Source organism: Arvicanthis niloticus, chromosome 1 (assembly GCF_011762505.2).
Source record: "Arvicanthis niloticus isolate mArvNil1 chromosome 1, mArvNil1.pat.X, whole genome shotgun sequence".
Taxonomy (NCBI): domain Eukaryota; kingdom Metazoa; phylum Chordata; class Mammalia; order Rodentia; family Muridae; genus Arvicanthis; species Arvicanthis niloticus.
This window is the reverse complement of record NC_047658.1, coordinates 39,166,121-39,193,730: the sequence shown is the minus strand read 5'-3', so window position 1 is coordinate 39,193,730 and position 27,610 is coordinate 39,166,121. Positions and strand designations below refer to the sequence as shown.

The 27,610-nt window shown below is 42.7% G+C and overlaps 1 protein-coding gene across 2 annotated transcripts; it reads right to left on the bottom strand.

The window, feature by feature from the left end:
- Nucleotides 1–259: 259 nt before the first annotated feature.
- Nucleotides 260–27,610, bottom strand: Lins1 (lines homolog 1). 2 transcript variants are annotated; one of them, XM_076935546.1, is made up of 8 exons: nucleotides 27,448–27,605; nucleotides 12,412–12,650; nucleotides 6,337–6,846; nucleotides 6,164–6,253; nucleotides 5,432–5,573; nucleotides 4,087–4,674; nucleotides 2,794–2,965; nucleotides 260–1,224 (listed from the first exon to the last, which is right to left on the bottom strand). In XM_076935546.1, the coding sequence occupies exons 3-8, from the start codon at nucleotides 6,769–6,771 to the stop codon at nucleotides 360–362; spliced, it is 2,292 nt and encodes a 763-aa protein (XP_076791661.1). In that variant the 5' UTR covers nucleotides 6,772–6,846; nucleotides 12,412–12,650; nucleotides 27,448–27,605; the 3' UTR covers nucleotides 260–359. The 2 variants fall into 2 exon arrangements, with proteins under 2 accessions (XP_076791661.1, XP_034349813.1); XM_034493922.2 differs by lacking the exon at nucleotides 12,412–12,650 and having other exon boundaries at nucleotides 27,448–27,610.

The following is a 27,610-nucleotide window of genomic DNA, read 5'->3' as shown; positions in this document are numbered from 1 at the left end:
TGCCCAGTGTGCAGAGATGGGGAGGAAGAGCAGGGTCCCAGGACACTATCATCTCACATCTTGATTTTAAGCTTCTGGCCCCTTGAGCTCAGAAGATAAATCTTACTTAGTTTAAGTTACAGAATATTCAGTCATGGCAAATTCCACGTAGCCTGATCTAGCATAAACATTCAGCTATAGCATGGCTGGGCCAGTTGATCTGTCACAGGATGTACCTTTCTCAGACATTAGGCTGTTCCATAAGGCAAAGACTCAGAAATCCATTTTTGCAGTTTTTGTTTGTTTTTATTTATCTTAGATAGACAATTTATGTAAAGGAAAACAAACCTGAGGAGAAATGCTGCTGTGTTACCCAGAGCTCACATGCTATTACATTTGGCCTCCACACCTTTCAACAACTTCAGAAGTGCCGTTGGGTTATATGGAAAGAGATTTTTCTCCTGCAAACGGTAAATTGCACCCTGCAGCTCCTCAAGGCATTTCACTGCACAAAGAAACAATCTCACTTCCCAGAGAGTCCTGTCTGGAGCAACTCCACCCTCAGCAGAGAAGGGAGAACTAGACTCTGCAGAGAGCAGAGGCCTAGAGCGAGGTTCCAGGCTACGTTCCTTTTGATCCTTCCATGTCCTAGGCAGGCCTTGGACTTCCCCAGTCATCTCTCGACATAAAGATGTCTGTTTGCTGTTTGCTGAAGGCTCATTTGTGGTTTCCTCATCAGAAGTTTCAGAGCTGTCATAATCTACCAGACTCTGTGGTGTCCGGGAAAGTGGGCCTGTAGCTGGCACTGGGTGAGTTTCCTTGGGCATCACAACCTGGCTCTGGGATTCAGATGAGGCATCAGAAGCCCAGGGGAGCCAGGAGCAAGCATTTTTGTGGCCAACAGAAGATGAAGCATGAGGTACTTTGTGGCTGGTGCATCTGTCATGGGCAGGTGAGGGGACAGGATGATGAACATTTACTTCACATTGTGATTCCACTGCAGCAAAGAACTTGCAGATGGACAGAAAGTGGCCCCAGTCTTTCTGTAGGAGTTTTAAATATTTAACAAAATATTCAAGGAAACAGGTTTCTGAGGATATCAAGAAGTCAAGAAGAACTGTAGAATCGAACGCTATATTCTTTAAGAAGAATAAGAAAACACAGTGAGGGTTGCAGCCATGTTCATGTGTGTAGTGGATCCACGCTTCCTTTTCTTGGCTCAGACTTGCAGAACCATCCCATTCTCTGAAAAGGCAGACAAGGGAGGGCTCAGGTTGACAGGTCTTTACAAACATGTCCCCACACTTCATTGCATATCACTTTAAAAGGAAACAAATCAAAACTGAATTTTCTCACCACCAAATCCACCAAATCAAAATTGAATCCGCTCACGGGCAGGTGAGGGGACAGGTCAGCTCACCACTGACCAGTTTTAGTTTCTATCAGCACAAAAGCCTTCTGTCCTTTCTTCTATATCAGAAGCCACCTCTCCAGGGCGACTTAGTCCATGTTTAAAACGGAACATCAAACTATCTAATCAGGGGTAGACACGTGACCCCAGGCTGACCAATCAGAACATGGCCTCATGATCCACAGTTAGTCAGATCCTCCCAGAGACATGTCTACAGCTAAGAAAGATCACAACCCTAAGACTGATAAAAAGGAAGCCTGAAGCTGCTGGTGGCCAGGCCTGAGGATGAGTCAGGCTGTGAGATCATAAACAGGGAAAATAATGGCTAGCATGATTTGAGAATACACACGCGCGCACACACACACACACACACACACACACACAGACAAAGGTAGAGAGAGACAGAGAGAGAGAGAGAGAGAGAGAGAGAGAGACAGAGACAGAGACACAGAGACACAGAGACAGAGCCATTGCCAGCTGGTCCTAACGGAAGTAATCACTGGCTACATTGCCAATCATCAGTGAGAAAGCCCTTCTCCCAGGCCAAGAGAGAGAAAAATGGAGCAGGTACTTAAGGATTTTAATGAAGCAGAGCAAAAACAATGGAAAGGGCCAGTGTTGTCAGCTTCAGAAGCAATTCCCACACTGCTGCAAGGATAGAGCAGAAACAAGGATAGAGCAGAAACACAATAAGGTGACAGCATCGGCAGTGCCCCCAGGGGGAGCAGCCCAGGCGGCAGTGTACCAAGTGCAAGTTTGGAAAGGCTTCTTTGATTCTTTATATGTACATTCTCTTTGACAAGGCAAAACACACCTTTTGGATAGAAGCTTAATTCAGACAAGTAAGTCTTGGAGGTTTAAAAACATTGTTAACCACCAGCTGAGGTTCAGAGAAGATATTGGCTTTCCCTGATCACCCAGGCAATACCTCAGTATAATGCAAGCAGCATCCACTATCAGGCAAGGCAGAGTTGAAACAGGAAGAAACCACAAGATAGTCCACCCAAGTAGGGAAAAGAAATAATGAACCAGACAGAAACCCACTATCTGATGTGTTCCTTGACTCTCTGTCTCTGATGTGTGTGTTCCCTGACTCTCTGACTGATGTGTGTGTTCCCTGACTCTCTGTCTCTGATGTGTGTGTTCCCTGGCTCTCTGTCTCTGATGTGTGTGTTCCCTGACTCTCTGACTGATGTGTGTGTTCCCTGACTCTCTGTCTCTGATGTGTGTGTTCCCTGGCTCTCTGTCTCTGATGTGTGTGTTCCCTGGCTCTCTGTCTCTGATGTGTGTGTTCCCTGGCTCTCTGTCTCTGATGTGTGTGTTCCCTGGCTCTCTGTCTCTGATGTGTGTGTTCCCTGGCTCTCTGGCTAGTGGGCAGGCCAAGTCACTAGAGATACACAAACCTGGTCAGCTGGAGGTAGATGCTCAGGGAGGCTTTGGCAGCCTCCAGCATGTCATCGTCCTGCTCGATGAAGACCCTGGACAGCCACTCACACGGGTTGTATAGCTGGAGAGAGGGCTGGAGGTGAGGCTTTAAGAAGGCCAGTAACTCAGACATGAACTTCTGCAAGTCAACTACAAATGTCAAAGTTCAGGTAATGCTTAGAAACACAAATACCATCTTGTCTGTATGCAAATTTGTGCATGCATTACTGTAATCCACACTCTCAAAAGGCCCTAGATGAGGGATTATCTGTTTCACAAATGAAGACCTGAGGTGACTGACTTATGGAAGGGTACAAGTTTAGACCATATAGTCAGAGCATCTACCTGCCAAAATCTAGCCACAGTTTGTCTAAGAGATAACTATGTGACTTCATGATGACAGCATGCTATGAAACTGAGTGGACAACAGCCTTGGTGACCACAGCTTTCTGTGAGCTATAGATTGCTAAGTCATCAAAAGAAATAGCTTCAAAATAACAGAAAAATCTTCTTTCCTTTTGCTTGTTAAAGAACCAAAAGAAAGTACGAGTATGGCAAAAATCTAGACTTCTGGGAGTTTAACTGCAACTCAAACCTCTGAATTATGTAACAGATGCCACCTAGTGTTATAAACTGTAATCGCGCTAATTAAAACATCCTTAGGATACCCAGATTATCCTGCAAGGTCACCACAGCTGAAGAATCACCACAGCTGAGGAATCACGTTCTCCTAGTAATTGCAGGCCGCCTGCCTGGAGACCTGGGCTGTTCACTTCCTCAGCGCAATGGAAGCCTTGTCCCTTATAACACCACAGTGAAAATCACTCTTCCAGGCACTTTCACCCTGGACTATCACCTTCAAGTTGTGTGTGACAATTCCTTTATCAACAGAATTTCCCAATGCTGTCGACATAACTTCTGATTATCCACAATGAACAGGCATAGTTAGACTGTTTTTATGAATAATATAATATGAACTGACTTCCATTTGCTCAGTAGTGATTCAAAAATCAACTATTTTTGTATTCATCCAATGCATATTAATTATACAATTAATTTTTTATACAAAAAAAGATGACATGCTTCTTTAAATTCCAGTCCCCCACAATCCCCTTAACGTTTAAAAGAGTATTTACTAAGTTTAATCAGGAAAACACAGCTAAATTAGTGAAATGATACTAGCTTTAGTACTCAATAATCATGAGTGAGTCTTCTTAAGTGAAAAATTAATTGTATAGAATTTTGAATAAAATATGAGTCTAGAGAATTACCTTTCATTTCAGTTGCTGAGGAATAATTCCGGAACTTGATTTCTAAGGATTTCACTGTAATCAAGCTTGCTGCTCTCAGGGTCACGTGATCAGGACCAGCCCTGAGTCTGCCTCCAGGTTGAACTTCATCCCCTCCAAAGCAGGAAGGCTTTCCAGGAACAGTCAGTGCCTTCCACAGCCCCAAACGTACAGCGTGCAGGAGTGCATCAGCTAAAGTGAGCATGTCACCATCCAAAAGATGGTCTGCTGACATCAGGGTGGGCACAGATTCATGGCGAAGGTCTTCACCCACTTTACAAAGAAGGCACTTTTTGATGAGTATAAGAAATTTCCTTTTTATAAAAGCGGGAATCGGCCAGGCAAGAATATCTAGAGCATGGGGTTTCAACAATAACATCCTCTGGCTTCTAAAGTGCAGTTTCAGGTGGATTCTGGAGGCCAGAAGAAGCTCAAGCAGCTCCAGAAAGCACACCAGGCTGCTGATTATGTTAGAGGGACTCCGCAAGTTTCCAAAATGCTGAGAAAATAAGGAATTGTAGAACACTTCAAAAGTGATGTCAAAAGGAGACAAGAGCTGCTTTAGACTTTCTGTAATTATAAAACAGGAGTTATAAGCAATAGGCAAAACAAAAGCTTTCTTAAAACAAGCTTTTACAATTTAAATTGTATATATATATATATGATATATGATATTATGTATACATATATCACTTTATGAGATAAAAAATAGGTTTAAGAACAGTTACTTCTCATAAGACCAAGTGAGGATGCACAGATTAACAGCTAATTACTAAAAGTTAATGCATGCTTTATGAATATGGGCAGACTATACAAGAGGTAGTTAATGGTTGTTTTCTTTTTTAAAATTTAGTGCTCAAGAGATAGTTCATTGGTCAAGTGCTTGCTGCATAAGCATGAAGTACTGAATTATGATCTTTAGCAGCCACAGAAAAGCCAGATGTGGTGACGAACAACTGTAACACCCGTGCTGGAAGGTAGAGACGGAGCTCCCTGGCAGCCATCCTAGCTAAGCGTATGAGCTCTGGGTTCAATGAGAGATCTTAGCTCAATAAATATGCTGGAAAGCGAATGAGGAAGACACCAAAGACTGACTTCTGGTTTCTACAAGCATACACATGTACACACATATCCACGTGCATATGTTCACACACCCAACACATATACCACCCACCACTTCAAGGTTATGTTCAATAAAAAATCAGGGGCAAGATTGTGGATTTTTCCATACTTCAAGAGAGATGAGGTATGACATGAATTTTATTCTTCATTATAAATGCAAAGCTCAAGAGAAGGTGATGATCATTTGTGAACAGGTCGTCTCTACCTGTTCTCTGTGAATGTGTATCTTTAAAGATCTCTTTTATTACAGCTGTAAGAATCCAGAGGCAATGTACTGCTTCACCACTCTCACAGGACTCAGAGAGATGCCTCTGGCAAAAAGTGATCCAGGAATTACTTAATGTTCTCTAGAAATGAGAAACAGAAAGGGTAGTTATAATTATTTTGTTCCTAATAAAAAACTATCACACAACACAACATACAAAATATTGTTTATGTGTTTGATTTAAAAAGTATGCTAATATTTGTCAAAACAAAGAAGGAAAATATTCTAATATTCTTTAAGGCAGAAAAGGCAACACATGATAGAACTGAAGGACGAAAAAAAACTATGAAAATATCTACATGTCATTTACTAATGATACAATAATGTGTCTTTCTTTTCTTTATACTCGATTCAACTGTCCAAATATTCTACCATAAACATCTTGCATATTCAAAGTGTTACTTTAAGAAAGAAGCAACTGGAGCAGAAAGACAAGAGAAGCTTGGATCTGCATGTGTTTGCAAGCATGGGTGCACGTGTGTGTGCAAGAGCAGGAGGTGGCTTCAGGTTGCCTGTGTAAGCATTTTCTTCTTTAGTTTTTTGGGGGTAGGATCTTATTTCATTTCTACATTTTTGGGTTTGTATGTTATTACAGGTACGAGTATCTTATTTAGTCAAATATGTGAACTTTAAAGCACTAAGAGAAATAAATAACATCTTGGCTTATCTGACCTTCTCTTTCAACTGGAAATACAGGAGCGAGGCGAGGCATTTCGCAGCCATGTGGGACAACAACTTATCGAAATTCTGGAGCATGCAGATCTACAGCAAAACAGACACAGTTGGCATTGCTGAAGCCTTAACAACTTTACTTAGTATCTAAATCTTTCTAAAAAGTAGCTCACCAATTTGGAATCAAGTCCAACGGTCTGCAGAAGGACTTCAGTCAGCTCTCTGTACCCCTCCTTTGCGTGGGTCTCAGTTTCAGCAGACAGCACTCGGCTCAGAATCATGTCAATCACTGTTAACTGAAGGAGCTTCACCTCCCAGGCCCTGTTCATCTGAAGCTGTCTCCTGGAACACTCCTGTGCTTCGGGAAGGACGGTCACCTCGTGGGAGGATGGCCCATGCTGGCCTGCCATGCCATCGAGCACACCACTGACACTAGACTGAGCTACAGAGGAGGTGGTACAGACAGCTTGTTCTGAGAGATCTGGGTTGAGATAAAAGATGTAACCACCGACGTCATCTTCAAGGGTGGCTCCAAGAAGTACTTTCCTGTATAATTGATCCAAAATTTCTTGGACACCTTCCATTTTGATTTCCAAAATGTATCTCATAAGAGGGTCAACAGCCACAGGCTTATTGAAGGCTTAGAAATATAATGAATCTCTAAGATGTTTCCTCAGTAAAGCCTGCAACAGAAAAAGTAATATAGAATTATGAGTGTTAAAGCTGTATTACAAGTGAAACAAACCTGTGTCCACTTAGGAAGTCTCAAGTTAGAGATAACAGGAGTTGTTGGACTCTTCCAATGAAAATTATAATAACAATCTAAAATCACAATGATGAAATGTATGTTTTATATGTAAACAAAAGAACATAAAACTCTTTCTAGTGTTGTTTCACTTTTGTTTGGTGTGTGAGCTCCTAAGTGCGTGAGTATGCTTGTGCTTGTGCATGAGTGTGCATGAGTGTGCTTATGCATGCTAGGCACTCTACTTCTGAGCTTCATCCCCAAACCTGTCTTTTAGTTTTTTGTCTTGAGATGAGAACTCTGTAAGCTGTCTATAATAGTAGACTGGCCTTGATCTTACTCTACAGCTCATGAAGCCCTTGAACTTGTGATCCTCCTGCATCAGACAACCAGGTATCTAGGATCATGGACTGGTATCACCAGCCCAGGTAAAAACCACCAGCTTTCCTGTACCACTTCTTGCTGGCTGCTTGAATTCTCAGTCTTGGTACTGTTGAAAGTGGAACCAGACTCCTTTATATGTGGAGCTGCAAGCACACTCCTGGCTGGTAAGCAAGCTCTCCCCTCACGCATCTCCTCTCAAACCTCTACTGTCTCCTAGACAAATATCCCCAGCATCACCCACCAGATTCTGGTGACTAGAAATGTCTGCAGACATTGTTAGATGCCCCAGTTTAAATCCACTGAGGTAAATCAAAATTTTTATCTTCATTTCCAATTTATAGATTAAAACTTGAAGTTATATTGCTATACAGCTATTGACTATTAAGTTCCAACTTAAAATTATATAATATAATAATATATAACAATAAGATTAAGACCCTTGGTTACCACCTCTGTAACTAGGTCAATTTTAGGTGCTATCCCAAGAGAGTCAAGAAGAGAAGGGAAAGCAGCCCAAAATGAGCATGCCGTACTTGAAACTGGATACAAATTCAGACGTCCCGGCTGTTCCAGAACTCTCTGCCATGATGAAGACCAGGGATAAGAAACACATGACGCATTTAGAGTCACACATGGCTTTTAAAACAGAGAATTTGAGCAATCAGTTGATGCCAGAGGAAGCATGCTGACACTGGAATAATCAAAGAGAGGACTGGAAATTCTTCCAAAGGAATATTGGGGCCTCTGGGAATCTAGGAATCTACTGGACTACCTTAAAACACACACACACACACACACACACACACACACACACACACACACACACACACCCCTCATGTATAGACAAGCAAAGGATTCTTTCCCCAGTGTGAAAGAGTTGTTTTGCTTTTGTTTTTTCCTTCTTTTTGTAAACTTGTTTTAACACTCCCATTTTCCATGTAAGTTCTTAGTTCTCTTTCTTTAAATGGCTTGTGACAGCTGCCTGATTCCCTCATCAGTTCATGAGGTTTTTTTTTTTTTTGTAAAAAGCAAAAACAAAACAAAACCAAACCCAACAACAAATATGCATTTACATAGTCCTTACTCTGCCTTCTTTAGCAAATGTTACTTTTGTTTTATGTATATGGATACTTTCCCTGCATGTATGTCCATGTACCATGTGCATGCCTGGTTCTCATACAGGTCAGAAGAGAGTGTCAGATCCCCTGAAACTGAAGTTACAAATGGATGCTAGCTGCTGTGGTGCTTTGAATGAGAACAGCACCCATAGACTCAGGTACTTGCATGCTTGGTCAGCAGTTGGTGGAACTGTTTGGGAAGGACTGGGAGGCATGGACTTGGAAGAGGTATGTCCCTGGGGGTGGGTTTTGAGGTTTCAGAAGCTCTGTCTGTTAGTTCTCTCTCTCTGCCTTGAGCTTGTAGATCACATGTAAGTTTCAGCTTCTGCTCCAGTGCCATGTGTGCCTGCTGCCATACTCCCCAGCATGACAGTCATGACTCTAACCTTTAGGAATCCTAAGTTCCCAATTAAATGTGTTGTTTTATAAGTTGCCTTGGTCATGGTGTCTTTTTATAGCAAAAGAAATGCAATGAAGACAGCTGCCATGTGGATGCTGGGAATCAAACCCAGATCCTCTGAAGAGCAGCCAGTGCTCTTTATCACTGGGCCATCTCTCAAATCCCTGCTGAGCCATCTCTGTAGCCCCCAATTTTATCTTCTTAAAACACACTCCTTAAAAAAACCTCATGGGCTCCTTTTCTCCACCATAACTTATATCTAGCTAGCCTGCACATGTTTAACTCCCCTCCTCAGAGGAACGGTTATGAGGCTAGCATTCACACTGGGCCTCCCTTTTACAGAGTGCTCATTCACGGGGCCTGACTTTGTCATCCTCTTTATAAAATTTATGTGTATGGGTGTTTTGCTTGCATGTATGTTTGTAGACCAAAAGCATACCTTTCTTACTTTTTTGTTAGTTTGATTGTTTTTCATTAGCTTGATTGATTGTTCTGCAGTAGAGTCCTACTATGTAAACCAGGCTGGTCTCAAACTCACAGAAACAAACCTGCCATTTCCTCAGGAGTTCTAGGGTTACAGGTGTGTACCACCACACCCACCTCAGACTATTATGGCTTGCTTCTTCCCATTTAGCACTTAAGGAATCTCAACTATGGATACTTCACCAAACACAGTTTTGCAGTAGAGAACTAAAATGAAGCATTTACGTGTAACAAACCTATAGATTTTAAATTTATGAACAAAACTTTGGGTTAAGTCTTCTCTGAATGCTATTTTAAGATTATTTTTTATCTTTATGTGTATGTGAGTGTTTATGTGTGGGTTTTGCACTATATAACTGCAGTAACAGCAGATGCCAGAAAAGGGCATCAGATTCCTTGGAGCCGAAGTCACAGCCAGTTATGAGTGACTGGAAGTAGGTACTGGGAACTGAACTCAAGTCCACTGCAAGAGTAGCAAGCATTCTTAACTCCCAAGTAGTCTTTCCAACCTCTGAACACTATCTTCAAGCTGTGGTGTATATTCCACAGAATTTAATAATCTACATTGTGGTAGCTTTGTTCCATTTCACACTGCTGAACTTTTCTGTACCCACAGAAGCAGCAATGGGTAAGAAGCTCTGTAACTCTCTGGAAGGCTAACACACAGTTAACCAGAAAGGGCTGTCCTGTGCCTTTGTGTCAGATGGGACTGACCGCCAGCACCTACACCTTTCCCCCTCTTTTGGAGATGGAATCTTGCTAAGTTGCACAGGCTGGCCTTGAATTTTATCTTCATTCCTCAACCACAAAATCCTCCGGGACTAGAGGGTCCCATCTTCCCTTTTTTCCTTGGCCATCCTCTTTGAGAGGTCTCCCATTAGAGAACATTCTCCGAACTGCAATGGCCTGAATAAAATCAGCTTTTGGCATATCTTTCCAGTTAAATGTCAGAAACTAGCTTTCACACTATATTTCAAAGCCTAAATCCCTTTTCATAACTCTTTTTTTTCTTAGTAGTACTGATACTTAGAATACTTTAGGTTTTAACTATTATCATATGTTCATCTCTTATCATTAAAAAACTTAAGCAACAAATGCATTTTCCTTTCAATATTATTTATAGCGATAGAAATACTTCAAACACTTTTCCTTTACCTCATACTTTACTAAGTAAAAATGAAACCTCTACTGGGCCCTTGGTCATTCTTCACAACCATCCTCTCAGTGACTAGGTTAAAGTCAATGTCAGTGAATACCAGAATGGGGGTGGGTGGGAGGCAGTCTATTTTCTTCTCATGGTAGAACCCAGCCTCTTTGGTAGGAATGGTTCTAAGAAATCAGGCTAAAGTTTATACAGTTTAAATGAAGTATTCAAACATCTGTTAGAATGATGGATACACTCATGTGAATCACTGCTGTCATTTGTCACAGAACCCTACTGCCAAGCCTCATGGAAGACTTCAGTCCCTGGGTCCTACAGGTAGAAAGAGAGAACTGACTCCCAAAAGCTGTTCTCTGATATCCATGTGTAGTATGAATGTACACAAACACATACAAATACATACAGACGACAACAATACATATTTGGTTGGGAGTAGAGCTCAGGAGTAAAGCATTTACTATGTACCAGTGAAGTCTGTCTAGGTTCTCTCCCCCAGCATATTCAGATGGGCTTTGTACAGACAGAAAATAAAAAAACAAAAGGAAGACATAACAAATACTCTGGGCCCAGCAGGAAAGAACTGACTAAGGGACACTGAGTGCTGGGGCCTAGAATAAAACTTCAACTTCACTTCAAACATAATTCATTGTGACCAAAACAAACAAATGAACAAAGAATACAGCAACGAAATTAAAAACTACTGAAGAAAATGTTCCTGCCTTGCCCCAGAAAAAAAAAAATGCTGTGTTAAAGGAAAAAAAAAAATCTGAAAAAGCAGACTAGGCAAATCAACTGGCCATGATGTGTCACTCAAGTGGTTGCTTATGCTGCAAACTGAAATGTCATGCTAGCCTGGAAAGAAATGTCCATTCTGAAGCCATGCCTGTCAAAATGTGGTCAAAGCTAGCTGTCTAGTATGGGAGCCTCTGTATGTGAGGCTGTGAAACACCTGTAGAGCCCACAAGGGAGGCCACTCACTCTGGAAACAGAATATTAGAGATGTCTAATCAGGACATGGACATAAAACCTGATTATAAACCCACATAATCCTTACATGATGTGCATTGACACTGTCACAGTTTTTTTCTGGTGTAAAAAAAAAAAAATTATCCTTTTAGAAAAAAAATGTAACACAAAGCCTTGATCTCTTATAAAAGAATACATGGGACACAAAAACATCATCCAACAACCTCTTCTAGAAACATGGTACATAAAGCAAAATTTGAAGTGCTAGACTAAAACAGAATATTCACTTTCTAAAGAATCCTATGAAGAAGCTGAGAATATGGCTCAGTGATAGAGTCCATGACCAACTGGCATAAGGTTCTAGGTTCAATCCCTGGTAGAGGGGGGAAAAAAGAAAATAAGCGAAGTACTTGTCTTAGTTAGGGTTTCCATTGCTGTAAAGAGATATTATGACCAAGGCAACTCTTATAAGGGACATCTAATTGGGGCTGGCTCACAGGTTCAGAGGTTCAGTCCATTATCATCATGCAAGAAGCATGGCAGTGTCCAGGCAGATGTGGTGCTGGAGGGGCCTTATGTTCTACATCTTCATCCCAAGGCAGCCAGGAGAAGACTGACTTCCAAGCAGCTAGGAGGAGTCTTAAAGCCCACCCTCACAATGACACACTTCCTTCAAACAAAGCCACACCTCCTAATAGTGCCACTCCTTGGGCCAAGCATATTCAAACCACCACAGGTACAAAGAGCACCATAAAAACAGAAAAATCAGGACTGATTATAATTCTACAACACTCTACTTGGAATGTCCATTCTTTAAATGCAACCAGATGACTCTGATGAGCTGAGAACTGACTTTTTGAAGTCAGTTCATAACTAACAGTCCTCAAAGAAACTGACATTAGGTGTTACCAGTTACCCAGAAACAGAAGGTGGTCCCTAGCAGCCTTACCTCCCCCAGCAAATGGGAATCAGAAATTCACTGGGGCTTACCTATCTTGGAATCTGCAGAGGCCAAAGGAACAAGTCAGTTTAGAAACAGAAAGAAGGACGGAGAAATGAGCTGACTACGTAGCTGAAGAACATGGTGCAGAACTCTTTTGAGTCACAGAAGGGTGTCGCATGCGTGGGATTTGCTGCATGAAGATCACTGTGGACTGCAGTCTGTCCTTTGCAGCCATTTGCTTCCTCAATCCCCTCACTCACTCACTCACTCACCAGTGCTGGGCTCTCTGCAGAACAGAGGGAAAAACGCAGTTGTAATGCAGACTGAAAAGAGCCAGGCAGAAGCTGATTTTGAAGTAGAAGACAATCCTGAGGAATCCCATGCTTATTGCAGAGACTTGTTTTGCATATTTACAAACCAAGGTTGCAAGCTGACCAGAAAGAGGATTATCCCTGAGAAGAAGCTTCAGGAAGCATTTGAGAAGCCCTCCTGGAGGACAACAATGCTCACCAATGTCTCTTTCTGGGCCAACATGGTTGTCATTCATTACTATTTTTCCTGACTTTTTAACCTGAGTCACTGAGAGTGTTCACTGAAGAGATAGAAATGTTTGCTTTGGGACGAGTCACCCAACTGCATTTAGGTCAGCAATTACAGAAAAAAGCCATCCAAGGTGAGATAGTGTTCCAAAAAAGCTCAGGTCTCTATAACCCAGGGCTATCACTTTTAAGTGTCCTCTGTACTCAGCTGCCATTGGCAAGTGACTATTCTCCTACCACAACAGGAAACAAACAAAGCCATGAAAGAACAACAAAAATAACTATAAAGAATACCACTCTCAGAATAGCTGCAGTAACAACCAGAGGCACCAAATGGTGGCAAAGATGTGTAGAAACTAGATCCCGCTATAACAGCTATTCTGTAAACTAATCTGGCAGTTTCTTAAAAAGCTGAACATCTAGTTACCAGATGACCCAGCAACTGGGAAGCTGGCATTCATGCCAGAAAAAGAAAGTCATTCACACAAAAACTTGTACAGGATGTCCTCACTGGGTGTGTGGAAACAAAGTGGTGGAGCCACACCATGAGATACTTTTCATTATCAACAAAAACCTTGAACTGCCTTAGATTATCCTCAAAGGGACTATGCGGGGGGTGGGGGGGGTGGGGGAGGAAGAGGGGCAATCTTAGAAGCTGTGTATTATTCCTCTTCCTAAAGAACAAATGGGCAATGCAATACAGATGGAAGTCAGCCTCTGGCTGAGGGCCCCACCTCCTTAGTGGGTAGAGCTAAGAAGGATATGAGGAGGCATGCCAGTGCTAACAAATTCACAGAGAACTAGGCAAACATTCAAATAAAGACATGCAGATGAAGAGGGAAATCTGAGGAGGCAGGTATGTTGTGTCAATTAAGATCCTGTGCTGTGGTGAGCAAGATGCTCACCCTTGGGAGAAATCAGGAAAAAGCTACAGAGGGTCTTGCTGTGTCTTTCCTCAAACTGCTTGTGATTCTACAATGACCTCAAAGAAAAAATATGTATTAAAAGAAACCAGTAATTTTAGCTGAGTAGAACAGCACATGCCATAATCTCATTTACTCAGAAGGCTGAGGCAGGAAGGTGGTGTTCAACGCCTGTCTGGGAAACTTAGGGTGGCCCTGCATTCAAAGCAGGAGGGGAGGGAGGACTGGAGATAAAGCCCAGTGGTAGAATGCTTGCCTGGTAACGTTCAGAACTATAAAAATGAACAAACAAAACACCTCAATTTCATGAAGGATTTCCATTCCTAGCACTGATTTTATCCACATCTACCAAAACCACATTAGCCTTTTTTTGAGGGGGAGGGGGTTAGAATTTCACTTTATAGCCCAGGACAGCCTTGAACTCATGGTTCTCGTTAAAGCTCCTGAATGCTGGGGTGTAAGATTATGTTAACATGCCCAGTTACACTAAGTCCCTGGTTCTTAAAGTCTCTACACCAAAAACTGGACAGAACTGTACTACAAAGTACATCAAAAATATTTCTAGAATCTAGCTGGGCATAGTGGTACATGCTTTTATTCCTAGAATTTGAGAGGCAGAAGCAGGAGGATCTCTTTGAGTTTCAGACCGGCCAGGGCAACATAGTGAGACCCTCTCTCAAAAATAAGTAAATCAGTAAATAACCCAAGAAGATAAGCATGGTAGCTCTTGTATATAACCCCAGCTCTCGGGGCCTGGTAAAGGCATGGACGGACATGGGGGAAAGAGGAGCACTAACATCCTTGGGGCCCTCGAGATGGCTCAGCTAATCAAGGCCTAATGACCTGAGTCTGACCCCTGGAGCCCACAGGGTGAAAAAGAACCAACTCCTACAAGTTTCCTTTGATCTTCACATGTGCAAGAGTGTACATACAATCAAATGAATTTGTAAAAAATCATTCAAGAGCCAGGCATTGGTGGCGCACGTCTTTAATCCCAGCACTTGGGAAGCAGAGGCAGGCGGATTTCTGAGTTCGAGGCCAGCCTGGTCTACCGAGTGAGTTCCAGGACAGCCAGGGCTACACAGAAAAACCCTGTCTCAAAAAAAAAAAAAAAAATCATTCAAGGTCAGCCTGGGCTTTTTACACAGCCAGACCTTGTCTCTAAATAAATATCTTAATAATACTAACAATGACACAAAGATCATCTTTGGTACACTGTAAGTTTGAGGTCAGCCTTGGTTATAGATGATTCTGATGCAAAAAAAAAAAAAAAAACCTCAAGTTTTTCTAGGACATGATAGAACTCTGAAGCCTTCATTAGAAAATGTGACTGTTAAAGAACTGCCCCATGTCTATTTCTATAGTCAATACTATTAAAAATAAAAGACCGAGTTTCTTTATACAAACTGGCAGCTAGAGTTTGACAAGAGATTCAGGATTGAGCCTCAGCTTAAGTCAACAATGGTTCAATGTTAATTACAGCCCAAGCAGCTACACAGTTCAGATGCTGTCTATGACAGTCAATGCAGAACCTGAAGCGCTCCAAACAAAGGTGGTCCTCCAAGATTCTGGTTCCTAACCCACCGAGACGTCATAAACTGTGGGAAATAAGCAAGGATTAATGGCTTATCATAATTAGGTGGGCCCAGCCCAGACTGAATATTGACCAGTCAGAACTGCCTTCATTTGCATACCACAGTCCACCATCTTGCTGCAGACAGTTCTGTCCTTGCCCAGCCCACTGCTCCCTTGAAATGTTTGTAAGGTTATCTTTTCTACTCTGATATTAAGTGGTGAATTCTTTTTACCACCAATGAGTCTGACACACATCACATCTGCATGGACTCTGGGGTCTATCAACTCCCAGCTTCTGTTGGCCCTTTGTATGCTACAAAGGAGCTTGGAGACAAATGAAAGCCTCTGCTTGGGACAACTCCTCAGTAGGGCCAGGTTTCCTTGCTTGAGGGCAAGCTCACCTCTGTTCTTGAGGGTGAGAGGCTAGAGTTCCTCTGGGAGTTTTGTCTCTAACCCAGGGCCTCTGAACTACTCCACTGAAGAATGAGGACAGCTAAAGAGTCCTGGCTGGGACCAGTTCCTTGTGGAACAAAGGCCTCCCTTCTCTCAAACTCCATAGCCCTACAGAGGTGGGGGAAACAGAGCTGTGTCACACCTTTAAATGGAAGGACTTTCCTTCCTTGGTGACTGACAGCCCCAACTAAGGACAACTCTGGTGGGATCTGAGGGTTGGGACAGAGTGGCCAACTGCTTAGTTTGTAAGGAAGAAAAGCCTATTTCCTGCCTCTCCTCACTCCCAGTTCTCTACACATATTGTGGTGACTACCTCTCAAGGCCCTGTACTTTCTCTTTCCATCTTTTCTGACTGTCTCCCCACTGAGAATGACTCCATTCATCTGATGATTCTCCTTGACACCAGACTGCAGATTCTGGATCATGTACCCAGTATCCTTGACCTGTACCTGTTGGTTCCAGTGCCAAGATGTCCTTCTAGTAAGCTAAATGCTCTTTGGCATCTGCACCTCAGGTCTCTTGTGGATACTGGTGTTTCTGCCTGTATAGAAGCATATTGCAGGATTAGGAAGCCCAGGAACCATACAGCTTGGAGGGGAGAAGGTGTCCCAGTAGAGGGCATCCTGAGACATGAGGGCTCAGGAAACACACGGCTCTGAGCTGGGACAGTGTCCTGGTGAAAGGCTTCCTGAGACACAGGAGCCCAAAAAACACACAGCTCTGAGAGGAGGCCTCCTCAACAGAGATGTTGCAGCTCCCAGGGGAGTGTATCCCCAGCTGAGTTGAGGAGCTGAGGGGCCTAAGCCCTGATCCTTCTTTTCTTTGCTTCTTTTCTTCTTACCTTCTTCCAATGAGTCAAGCAGGCAGGAAATCTCATAAGAGTTTTATTGGAAGATCCAGGATGTGTAAGGATGAATCCAGGGATGGCTGTCCTCTGCTCCCGGGAGCAGACATCAGGGAGTCCAAAGGGGCAGTGCTTATACAGGATTTCTGAGTGGGCAGAGCTTCTCAGGGAAGAGATTTCTAGAGTTAGGATTGGTAAGATTTCAAGTCCTGACCTTGGGGAGCTTCAAGGACTGGTGGGATTTTTGAGGAAGCTCAGAGATTGGTGGGTTTTCCTGCTCAGGGATTGGTGGCCTTTTTTCACTCCCTTTTCCCTGCATCCGACCCATGGGTTATGGTAGGAAGTCCTTCCTGGCTGTAGCCAGCTTTTGCTGAGAAGCCATCACTGTGGAGCTGTTTGGGGTGGGGATGGGGGAGGAGAAAAGATGCTGGAGAGGAGGTACTGCCATTATGGGCAGGTTCTGTAGGACAGCTCCTGCAATGGTGTCTCATGCAAGCTGTAGGTTGAGGCAGGAAAGGTGTTACCACCATGGACAGCTCCTTGGGCTGCAGTAGGCTGAGGCAGGATAGGTGTTGACACCATGAACAGCTCTTGAGAGGCAGGAAAAGTGGTGCACTACCTTGGACAAGTCTTGTGAGGGCTGCAGGCTGGGGAGATTCTGTGGTGCAGCCATTTTTGACAGGAGTCACCATTTTGGACAGTTCTGTGGGACATTTTACTGTGGTAGCCAAAGACTGGAGTGGGAAGGAGCCTGCTGCTGCTTTGATGACTTTTGTGGTCACCTCAGGAAGTCCTTGAATAAGGTGAGCGATCCCTTTTTGAAAGCTGCACATCAAATGCCTTGAACCTAGGGCCCCTTGTCCCCTAGAAGAATGTCTGTTAGAGACTGGGGAACTATCTCCAGTCTCAGCATGAGATCATCACCTCCTTTCCCTCATGTGTGGGAGTAAGGTTCATTTGAAAAAAAAGCTGGAGAAAATTTGGATCCGTAGACTCTGAAAACATCTGTGTTCTTTTGTCTCATGGCTTGCTCCTGAGATGGAGAGGCAAGTCCCCTAATCAGTACCCTCAACTGCAGTACTATTCTCTAGTTTGTTCTGTTCTCTTACAGCCTTTGGAAATGATTTCATGTCCTCATGGCCAGCCTCTTCTTCTCCAGCTTCAAATCTGTGAAAAACCTACTGTAGATGTCTGGCCAGGTTTTGGGGTCCTCAGAAGACCAGATGTACCACCTAATCCTACTGATCACTCTCTGAATCCACCTTCCCAAGAGACTCTCCCCTATATTCTTAGCCCCACCCCACCCCCCTACTTGAGGAATACCTTTAGAAAACAAATCTCTCCCACTGGACAGAGAAGGCCTATCCTCCTTTCTGTGAGGTAGCCAGCATAGAATCGGAAACCATCAGAGTCAATGTTCCCTTTCCCATGCCTGACCTTACCCACATAGAAACTGAAAAGCTCGTTTAATCAAGGCCTCTCCACTTCATTAAAGAATTTTGTATAATATACAAACTCCTATACATGATGAATTTGCTCATAGCTAAGTAATGGGTCAATGAGGCTCATGCCTACAACCTTTGCACTGGCTAGATTTTTTGCCAACTCGGCAAAGGCTAGAGTCATGGGGGTGGGGGGGAGGTGGAATTTCAATTAAGAAAATACCTCTATAAGGATGGCCTGTAGGCAAGTCTGTGCTGTACTGTCTTGATTGATTGATGGGGGAGAGCTCAGTTCAGTATGGGTGAGGCCACCCTGGGAAGGTGGTCCTGGAGTGTAAAAGAAAGCAGGTTGAGCTACCCATGGAAAGCAAGCCAGGAAGCAGCATTCCTTTGTGGGCTCTGCTTTAATTCCTACCTCGAGGTTCCTGCCCTGACTTCCCATCACGATAGACTACCAGGTAAACCCTTTCCTCCCCAAGTTGCTTTTGGTTATGGTGCTTATCACAGCAACAGAAACCAAACAAACTAAGACACCATGGAGGATGCAGTTTCCAAACAGACCCTAATTAAACTTACCAAGATAAGGATCTAGACAGGGGAGTCATAACTACCAGTGTCCATGCTTTATAGAAGGTATGAAAAAGGCTGGCCACAAGAAAGCCTATTAATTCCACCAAGTTGAAAGAAGTAAAATAGGCCCACTGAGAACTCAGCCTGACTCTGTTCCTTTATTATAAGCCTACAGTGGAAAGGAGCCATCCTGAGCTGGACTGACAGGGCTCAGAGACTCTACTGACATCCAGAATTTCTGTCCCTATGCAAGAACCATGAATGGCAGTTTGGTTGTCAGGAGCTTCAGTCAGGAGGCTTGCAGCATTTACTACTTTGAACTTTTCTGGATAGCTGTCACTGGATCTCTCCAAAGCCAAACTTTTCTAATGCACCACACAGATTTAGAATGGGCATTAGAACAGTTTTTTTGAGCCAGAATACAGCTCAGAGGTAGAGCATTTGTCTGGTATGTGTGAGATCCTGAGTTGTAACCACATGTGAGATCCTGGGTTCTAGCCCCAGGACCACCACCCCTCATTTTAGTACCAGAAGAATCTTGAATATGATCTAGACAATGTTCTCAAATTCTAGCATCAGAATTCCCTGGAAGGCTTGCTAGAATGTGGGCAACCATGCTCACTCCTCCGCCCCAGATTCTGATTCTGTGCATCTGGGAAGAACCAAGAATTGGATCAGAGAAACTTTCTGTACAATCTATTTGATTTTACTGGGGAGTTCCCTGGCTTCATAGCATATTGAGCTAAGCATTTCCTAGAAGTGGAACATTTTATTAATATTAAAAGTGGCATTCTTCTACTCTTAGTTGCTGAAGTGATAAGTAGTCCTTCAGAAATCAATCTTTATGGGAAAGATTCACTGCTCTTTAACACCACATGTTCTGTGAGTGTCCCTTACCTCAGCATCTTGTTTGCTGGGTCAGTGAGACCAGCATCTACAATATGGCTTCTCTACTCATCCCTATCCCTCTTTCTGCCAGCTGGACTATGGCTACAAGGGTGTCACTGAGAGCATCTGTGTCTAATGTGGCCTGATTCATCATTCACAGGTCCCTACAGTCCCATCTAGAATGGCGCCTTTCATCACCCAGAGCACAAGCTAGTATTTCCTCTACTATCAACTGCTTTAGAGGTCAGATAAGGCTTACAGAGCAGTGGTCATACAGAGAAGACACCACAAATTACTAGGAAAAATTCCCAAGACCCAGATTCTATAGAGACCAACTAAATCATAGTTGCTACATTTGGGGTTGGGACTTCCTCCAATGAGTTATTATTTAAGATTTATTTGTGTGTTTAACTATTGGGAAAAAATGATACTTTAAGACCCATTTTTTTTAGTGAGTAAACCAAATAGTGTGTGTGTGTGTGTGCACGCACGCATGTGTGTGCACGTGTGCCTGTATGTGTGTGCACACACAGACACAGATTTGTGTGTACATGTGCATATGCCATATAAGTTCAGCAGGTGCCTGCAGAGGTCAGAAGAGAATATCAGGCCTCATGGAGTTGACATTAGACGTAGTTGTGAACCACTTAATGTAGGTGCAAGGAACTGAACTTGAGTCCTTTAAGGAACACTGTGTGCACTTTAGGAGAAAGCTGGGGGTGGGGTTGGGGGTAAGGGTGGTGTTGTATGTGTTTGTAATTCCAGCACTGGGGAGACAGAGATAGGAATATTTCTGAGGTACACTGGCCAGCCAGCCTAACCTAACTGGTGAGCTTCAAGTCAATGAAGGATCCTGACTCAAATGAGGAGGATGCTGTTTCTGAAACCCAAGGTTGTTCTGTGGCCTTCATCCACATGAGTACATGTTATAAACCCACACATACATGTATGTACACACACACCACACACCACACACCACACACCACACACACACACACACACACACACACACACACACACACACACACATCAACTGGCTTTTGCAGGCCACCTGAATGAAAGATTACACCAGGAGAGTCAAACAAAGCTGTTGGTTCCTGTAACCACTGTTTAAAGGACAGAAAGCCTATCACTAAGATATGGTGAGGGTTCTCATTAAGTTTCTCAGGACCAAGAAACAACAGCACAGGTTTTGTTCAACAGGAACTGGAGATCAGTGCAGTGGACTTGTGGGTTATCTGCTGAAGGAAGATCCTGGGGCTGCCTCCCTATTTCAGCTAACAGTTTGCAGGGAGAACAACAGGCCTGACTTGGCTGTTGTGCAGACATGCTGTCCCCAGTGAGGTCATCGCTTAAAAACAAATTTAAAAATATGTAATCTTGATAAATTGGCTTTGAGTAATAAAAGGCAGGTGGTGGTCTGAACAATCACAGAAATAAGATTTTAAAGCAACAGCTACAGAAATAGGAAAGCCAGCTTACTGTAACACAGCTAAGGATGTAGAGGCTTCTTTACCACACCTGCATCAGGAGACTTCACCTACTAAAGAGCACTGTGTTCCTTCCACATCCCTGGACTGTCCAGTTCCAGAGAGAAAGTCTCTTCTGAAAACTGTGAATGATGAGAAGAGCAAAAACTAGTCCCTCTTACTAAAGCCATTTAATAGTCCAGGCTGGAGAGATGACGCAGGGGTTAAGCATCCTTGATGCTCTCAAGGAGAACCTAAATTCAGAACCCATGTGGTGGCTCACAGCACTCTTTAACTCCAGTTCCCAGGTATCTGACACCTTCTTCTGGTCTCCTCAGGCATCAGCACACATGTGGTGCACAGACATACATACAGACAAACACTCATTCCCACAAGACAGAAACAGATCTTAGAAGAGAAAGTACTATGCTGAAACCCTACCTACTTTTTCCACCAAGGTAAGAAAACATCTCAAAGGCGAGGCCTCCACATCAGTGAGGTAAGTGCTCAGGAAGGCTGTTTGCCTTTGTTACATATGGTATCCATTCAACTATTTAAGAGCTGGGCCTAATACAATCCTATGCTAGAATATCACTTACACTAAAAAATAAGATAGGGCTTAATACCAAGAACTAGACAGACTAGTTATTATTTTATATTTTCAAATAAAACTTAAATATATGCACTTATTTTATATTTAGAAAATCTTGAAAGTTTAAACACAGTAACTAATCAACATTAAAATATCTTGCCCACACTGATACTATAAAGTGTTGTAACAAGTCAATGTGTTATATTACCAGTATCTCTTGTAGTTTAAAAAAAAAATTAAAATGGGCTGGCAAGACAGCTCAGTGGGTGAAGGCTCTTTCCTCCACATGCTAACTACCTGAGTTTATCCCTGAGACCTGTCAGGTGGAAAAAGAATGAACTGTTGAAAGTTGCCCTCTGATCTCCATATGTATATGTACATACACAGAACAGATAAATAAATATAAAAAAGTATTTTTTTAATCTAAAAATCAACCATGCTATGGTAAGATTTAAAAAAATCATGGGATTAAATCAGTGGTTTTGGTTGAAATATATTTACTATTTTTAAATTTTGAAATTATTTATAGTCTAATTTTGGGGGTCAGAATCTTTGTGTTGTATGTGTATGCAAATATTGCCCTTATCCTCATAAAAACAAAATGGTAAAAAAGGTATTTGTATAGATGCTTAACTGGAAATATGCATGGAATTGGCTAATTTAAATTTACTCTTTTTAATAGAGTGCTAATATTTTTCACTTTTGTAACATTTAGCCTTTGGTCATTTGAGCAAAGTTTTAAAATATTTTTTCAAATAAATAAATAAATAAATAAACAAATAAATAAATTCTGCAGGCTAAGGCTGGGGTGTAGCTCGGTGACACAATCCATGCCTGACAGGTATGAGTCCGTGGGCTTGATCCCTAACACAACAAAAGCAGGCTAAAAACTAAACAACCTCCAACTGCTCCGCAATCTAAACTGCCTTTCAAGTCAAAGAATTCCAATTTGAGAATTAAAATCTGATAGCCAAAGTCAATAAAGCAAGTGGTGGCTCTCTGGTAGCACACCCTGTGAAGCTCTGACTATCTGATGTTCTTCCTGTTAGCTCTACATGTCTTGAAAAATTGTTGGAACTCAAATGTGGAGTTTTAACTGGAAGCTGGCCGGATTGGCCATGCGGAGAGAGCACAGTGACCCTTACAGAGGTGCTGCCAGAGCTTCCAGTCTCAGAAGCAGAGGCAGCATCTGGCCTGAGCCGTGTGTGCTCTGATTCCTTTCCTCCTCCCTCTCCTTCCATTCCTTCTTTCAGGACTTTGAAACTGCCTGGCTTTATGCTTAGCAAATGTTCTAAAACTAACTCATAAATTACATTTGAATGTTGAAAAGTAACACTTTAAGATACGCAAAGACCTAAATTTTTTTTTTTTAAATCAATGACTCACAAATTAGGCAACATCTCATTTAATTCTCTTTTCCCTTTCTCTTTTTCCTATAGTGCGCAGGATTAAGCCCAATGTGTTGCACATGCTAGGCAAGTACTCTCCCCCTGAGCTAACATCATACAGAGTTACAAAAAAAGATGCTAAGGAGTTCAGAGAGGAGCTGTGCTCTACAGGCAGAAAGACCAAAGCAGAGTATAAAAGGATGCTCACTGCTGACTCAGGGTCTTTCCAGGAATGACAGGGCATTCTTCCACGATGGCTCAAACACAGTGGTCCCTGATAGAGTTCAATTTGATTGTTAATACTTAGTACAACTGGCTGCTCTTGTTTAACCTGGTTGGTCGGATGGGCCTGGTATAAAGCAAAGGCCTCTGGCACGTTTCTCTCACAGTATTATGGAAGGGTAGTACACCATGGCACGGTAGTCCTAAAAGTCCCAGACTAGAGTGTTTCTTTTAATTTTCAAATCCTCAAACCCCGAGAGCACTGGAGACCTTGTGCAGGACCTTATGAGAAATTATTTTAGTTATAATCACTTAGGCAAAAACTGCAGACTAATTCCAAACTAACGTATAAGTGTGTTAGTGTTTCTAAAGCACTGAAAGGTAAGGTCCTTTCTTCTGCAAACTATCTGGGACAATCCTTTACAAATCACTGTAGAGTGAGAAGATCAAGTTACCAAAGCATACTATTGAGCAGTCCCTGACACAACTGAGTTCTAACTATAAGTCAGGCATCCATTTTAAGGAGAAATGTCAAGATTTGAATTCATAAAAGGATAACTGGTTGGAAGCATCAAGGATAAAACTGATGACTAAAAAGCTTTGGAAAGTATGTGGAATCCTTCAAAATAGTTTGTTGCAGGGGTTTTTGTTTGCTTGTTGTTAGAATTCTGAACCTGCTCGCAAGAGTTGAACCTCCTATTCCCCTGAATATATAGTCACATAGTTCTAGGTCTATGTATACTTGATCTAAATTGATAGCCAGAAGTGTTTAAAAACTTCTTTTATAGCAACCTGCTTCTTAGGGAAACTAAACTTACACATTTTCTAATCTAAACAACAAGTTATTAAAGATGTTCTCCTAGGCTAGCAAGATGGCTCAGTGGGTAAAGGAGCCTGCTGCCAAGCTTGATGGCCTGAGCTCAATCCCTGAACCCCACATAGTGGAAGGAGAGAACATCCTGCAAGTGGTCTTCTGACCTTCACATGTGCATAGTGGTGATGCACATTCCCACACATACACATTAAATAAGTAAGTGTAAAAAATTTAAAGATGTTCTCGTTGGCCCTAAAGATCCAAAACCAGAGGACGTACTCCCCCAGAGACACTCATGGACAGGATTTGCTGCAATAACATGAGGTTTATTGATGATAAGATGATAAGATGACAACTAGTATACTGGGGTTCTCCTGCATGCAGGCAAGAAGAACCCTGAATTAAAGCTAAGGACAGCTTATATACCATTTTTATAGAATTTAGTGGGGGAGTTACATAATTTCCTCTTAAACAATAACCACAAAGGCTAAATTTCAAACAGCCAGCCGTTCCCAGGCCTGGTTCCCAGGCCCGGTTTCTAAGTAACTCAAATTTGCACCTTATCTTTTAAAACAAAGAGGATCAGCTTAAGTGGCTTCTGTTTACCCAGGTTTTACTGTGTTAAGGGCTCATAAACTCCTATCTTGGGTCTTTCTTCCTGGAATGTTTGTTTGAGTCTTTGAAATGTGCTTCTCCAGGATGTGTCCCTGGGGGAAGTTAATGTTTGAGTTTAAAACTGAAATCGGAGCTTCTTATTAATCTTAAGTTTCTATATTCTAAGAACTTGTATTTTCTAAAAAGCTTTATATTGACGGAGGGAAAGAAATCTGTGGGGCTCACGAAAGGCAATAATAGTAACTTAATCACTTACCCATATTGGTCAGATGCCCTCACACCTGCGATGCACATGTTAAAACAAACCTACTCTTCCCTATAAGTTTCATACTTTCTTTCCACTTAAAATTTTATCAGTTGGCCTCTTGGCCAAAGAGACAGATTCTCTGAAGATGATGTACGCCTAATTCATATAGATAATAACTGCAGTTTTTCTATTTTAAAAATACCTGCCTTTTCTAAAAGCACACTGATTCTTAATAAGGCTTCTCCATGTCCAGAAAGTCCTTCTCTATCACCCTCTCTGGGTCTTCTTTCTCTCCTGGTTTCTCACTGTCAGAGCTTTTCAGAGTTCAGCCTTCCCCATCTCTCTTGCAGACTAATTCCATGAACTTTTACGCCCTCAATTTTACGTTTGCAAGTTAGGGTTTAGTTCTGTTCTGGGCTATGCACAGATATTCATTGACTTATCATGGGGCTACATTCCAATAAGCACACCATAATCAGAAAACCTACTTACTATAACCTAACTTACTGACCATGACTATAACACCCATATTAGCTTACAGGTGGGCAAACTTCATTTAATTCAAACCTATTTTTATAAAAGTATGGAATCTCTCATATTCATTATTAAATGCCATGAGAAACCATAGCTGTATTGTGTAGAGGAGACATAGTGAGGCCTTCTACAAACATGAGGGGATGTAAAAACACAATAGACCAATAAATACTGGAAATAGCACACCCCAGAGCACTGCCTGGGAGCAGTGGCTAGCTGCCACTGCCCAGTGTCTTGAGAAAGAGGCTATGGGACTCATCACTCCAGGAAACATTTACATTTCAAAATGTGGCCTTTGGCTTCCACTGAATACTGACAGTGAGCCTATAAGGAAGAACATGCATGCCTTCTGCAGGACTCCACCTGGAGAGGGAGTACCCATAAACATTTATCCCTGAGCATAAACTCAACTCATTCCATGCCCTTCAAACTCACGTTCTCCTGTACCTCTCCCTCCTCAGCTCAGTGAATGGAGTCTGTATTAGTGACAGTGAACCATTTCTACCCTTGACATAGACAACAGATCCCTTCCTAAGTAGTTGTATCTTGGCTTACAATACACCCATCCACATTCTGAAAAAAATCTTTCTATTTTTCTTAAGATAATGTCCCAAACTTCAAAAACACATTAAAGGCCTAGCAGGGCCTTTAAGATCCACCTTTTGGGGTCTCTTTACTTCTGTGCTCACAAGCTAATAATCTGTATGCTTTCTGTGACCTCCCCACCCCCCCCCAAGACTCTGCAACTAGAAGATACCCAGGCTTTCACTAACCCCCTTTTCTGAGGAAATCCTATTCAGTTGTCTTTCATCTACTCTTACCTTTTTCCAGCAAATCTACTACCCCCTAGAAACACTGTATGTATTCAAGTCAGGACTAGACAGCCCAGTTCTCCCTGTCAAAACTGTAGTACTATCGTCTTCAAGATAGTTCAGTTTTGGTCCCCACTCCCATTCCTGACTATGACCTTTCCTAGGAATGAGTGACCTTAGTGTGTCCACATAGGAGGTAACTAACTCCTGTGGAAGATACCAAAGGAATCATTTTTGAATATGTGAGTAACAGTCTAGAAGAAAAGACCAGGGGCAAATTGAACACTCTGACTCTCACCTGCAACAAAATATCTCAATAGGTTACATCATCCCCAGTCATCCAATTCCCCATAACAGCTTTCTCTATTAAGTGATCAATACAAAACATAGAGACCATAATCATTCTTGCATGACCTATACATTCCGGCAAAATCAGCAGCATGCCCACACCCCCTAATATCCTTTCCATCCCCCTCCCCCTTATTGTTCTTCAGCCACAGTTCCCCTAAACTTATTCCAGTACCTAGGGCCTTGCACTTGTAAAGGTCTTCCCTCAGTTCTTTGTTGTTCTAGTTTTTTGTCATTCACAGTGCGTAAATGTCATTCTCTGGGAGACCTGCTACAAATCTTAAGAGTCCAGCGGATCCTAATCAAACTGTATTCCATTACTTTGTGGGTTTTTTTTCCTAATTATTTTTGCAGTTTTATCTTCTCTTGTTAAGATAAAAGCAAAAAAAAAAAAAAAAGTTCACAAACTCTCCCCAACAACTTACAGTAGTGTCAAGCCAGTAAACACTTGCTAAAAGAATCAATGCATTTAAACAATGTATCAATGTGCCCACTTTGCATTTTCCTCCGCTCTTTTCATTCACAAGAAACCGCGAGGGTCGCTATCCTCGCAGGAAAGCCCTTGAACCCGCCTCGCGATCCCAAGGAGCGTGGTCTCTCGCAGGCTGGGCGAGGCGCAGGCAGCTAACCGGGTCTCAGAGACTGACAGATGCACCAAACATCCACCACTCACTTCCAAGAAGCCCCGAGGAACGGCGGCAAGTAGGGGCCCTCCTCGCCTGCCCTGGGCCCTGTCGCCTCGCCTGTTGCTCAGCCTGCCACCCACATGTCGCTTCAGTCACCCAGCTCAACCTGGGCTCGTGGTTACCTGGCTGCCATCGGCGGAGCCACGCTGTTCATCACCCGGCTACTCGCGCCCACAGCTGCCCACTACGGGCCACCGTACTCCACGGAAGGCCTCGCCGGCCCCTCCCTCAGCAGGCGTAGAAGCCCCATTCGTAGTATAGTGTCTCTTAGCAACCGCTTCGAGT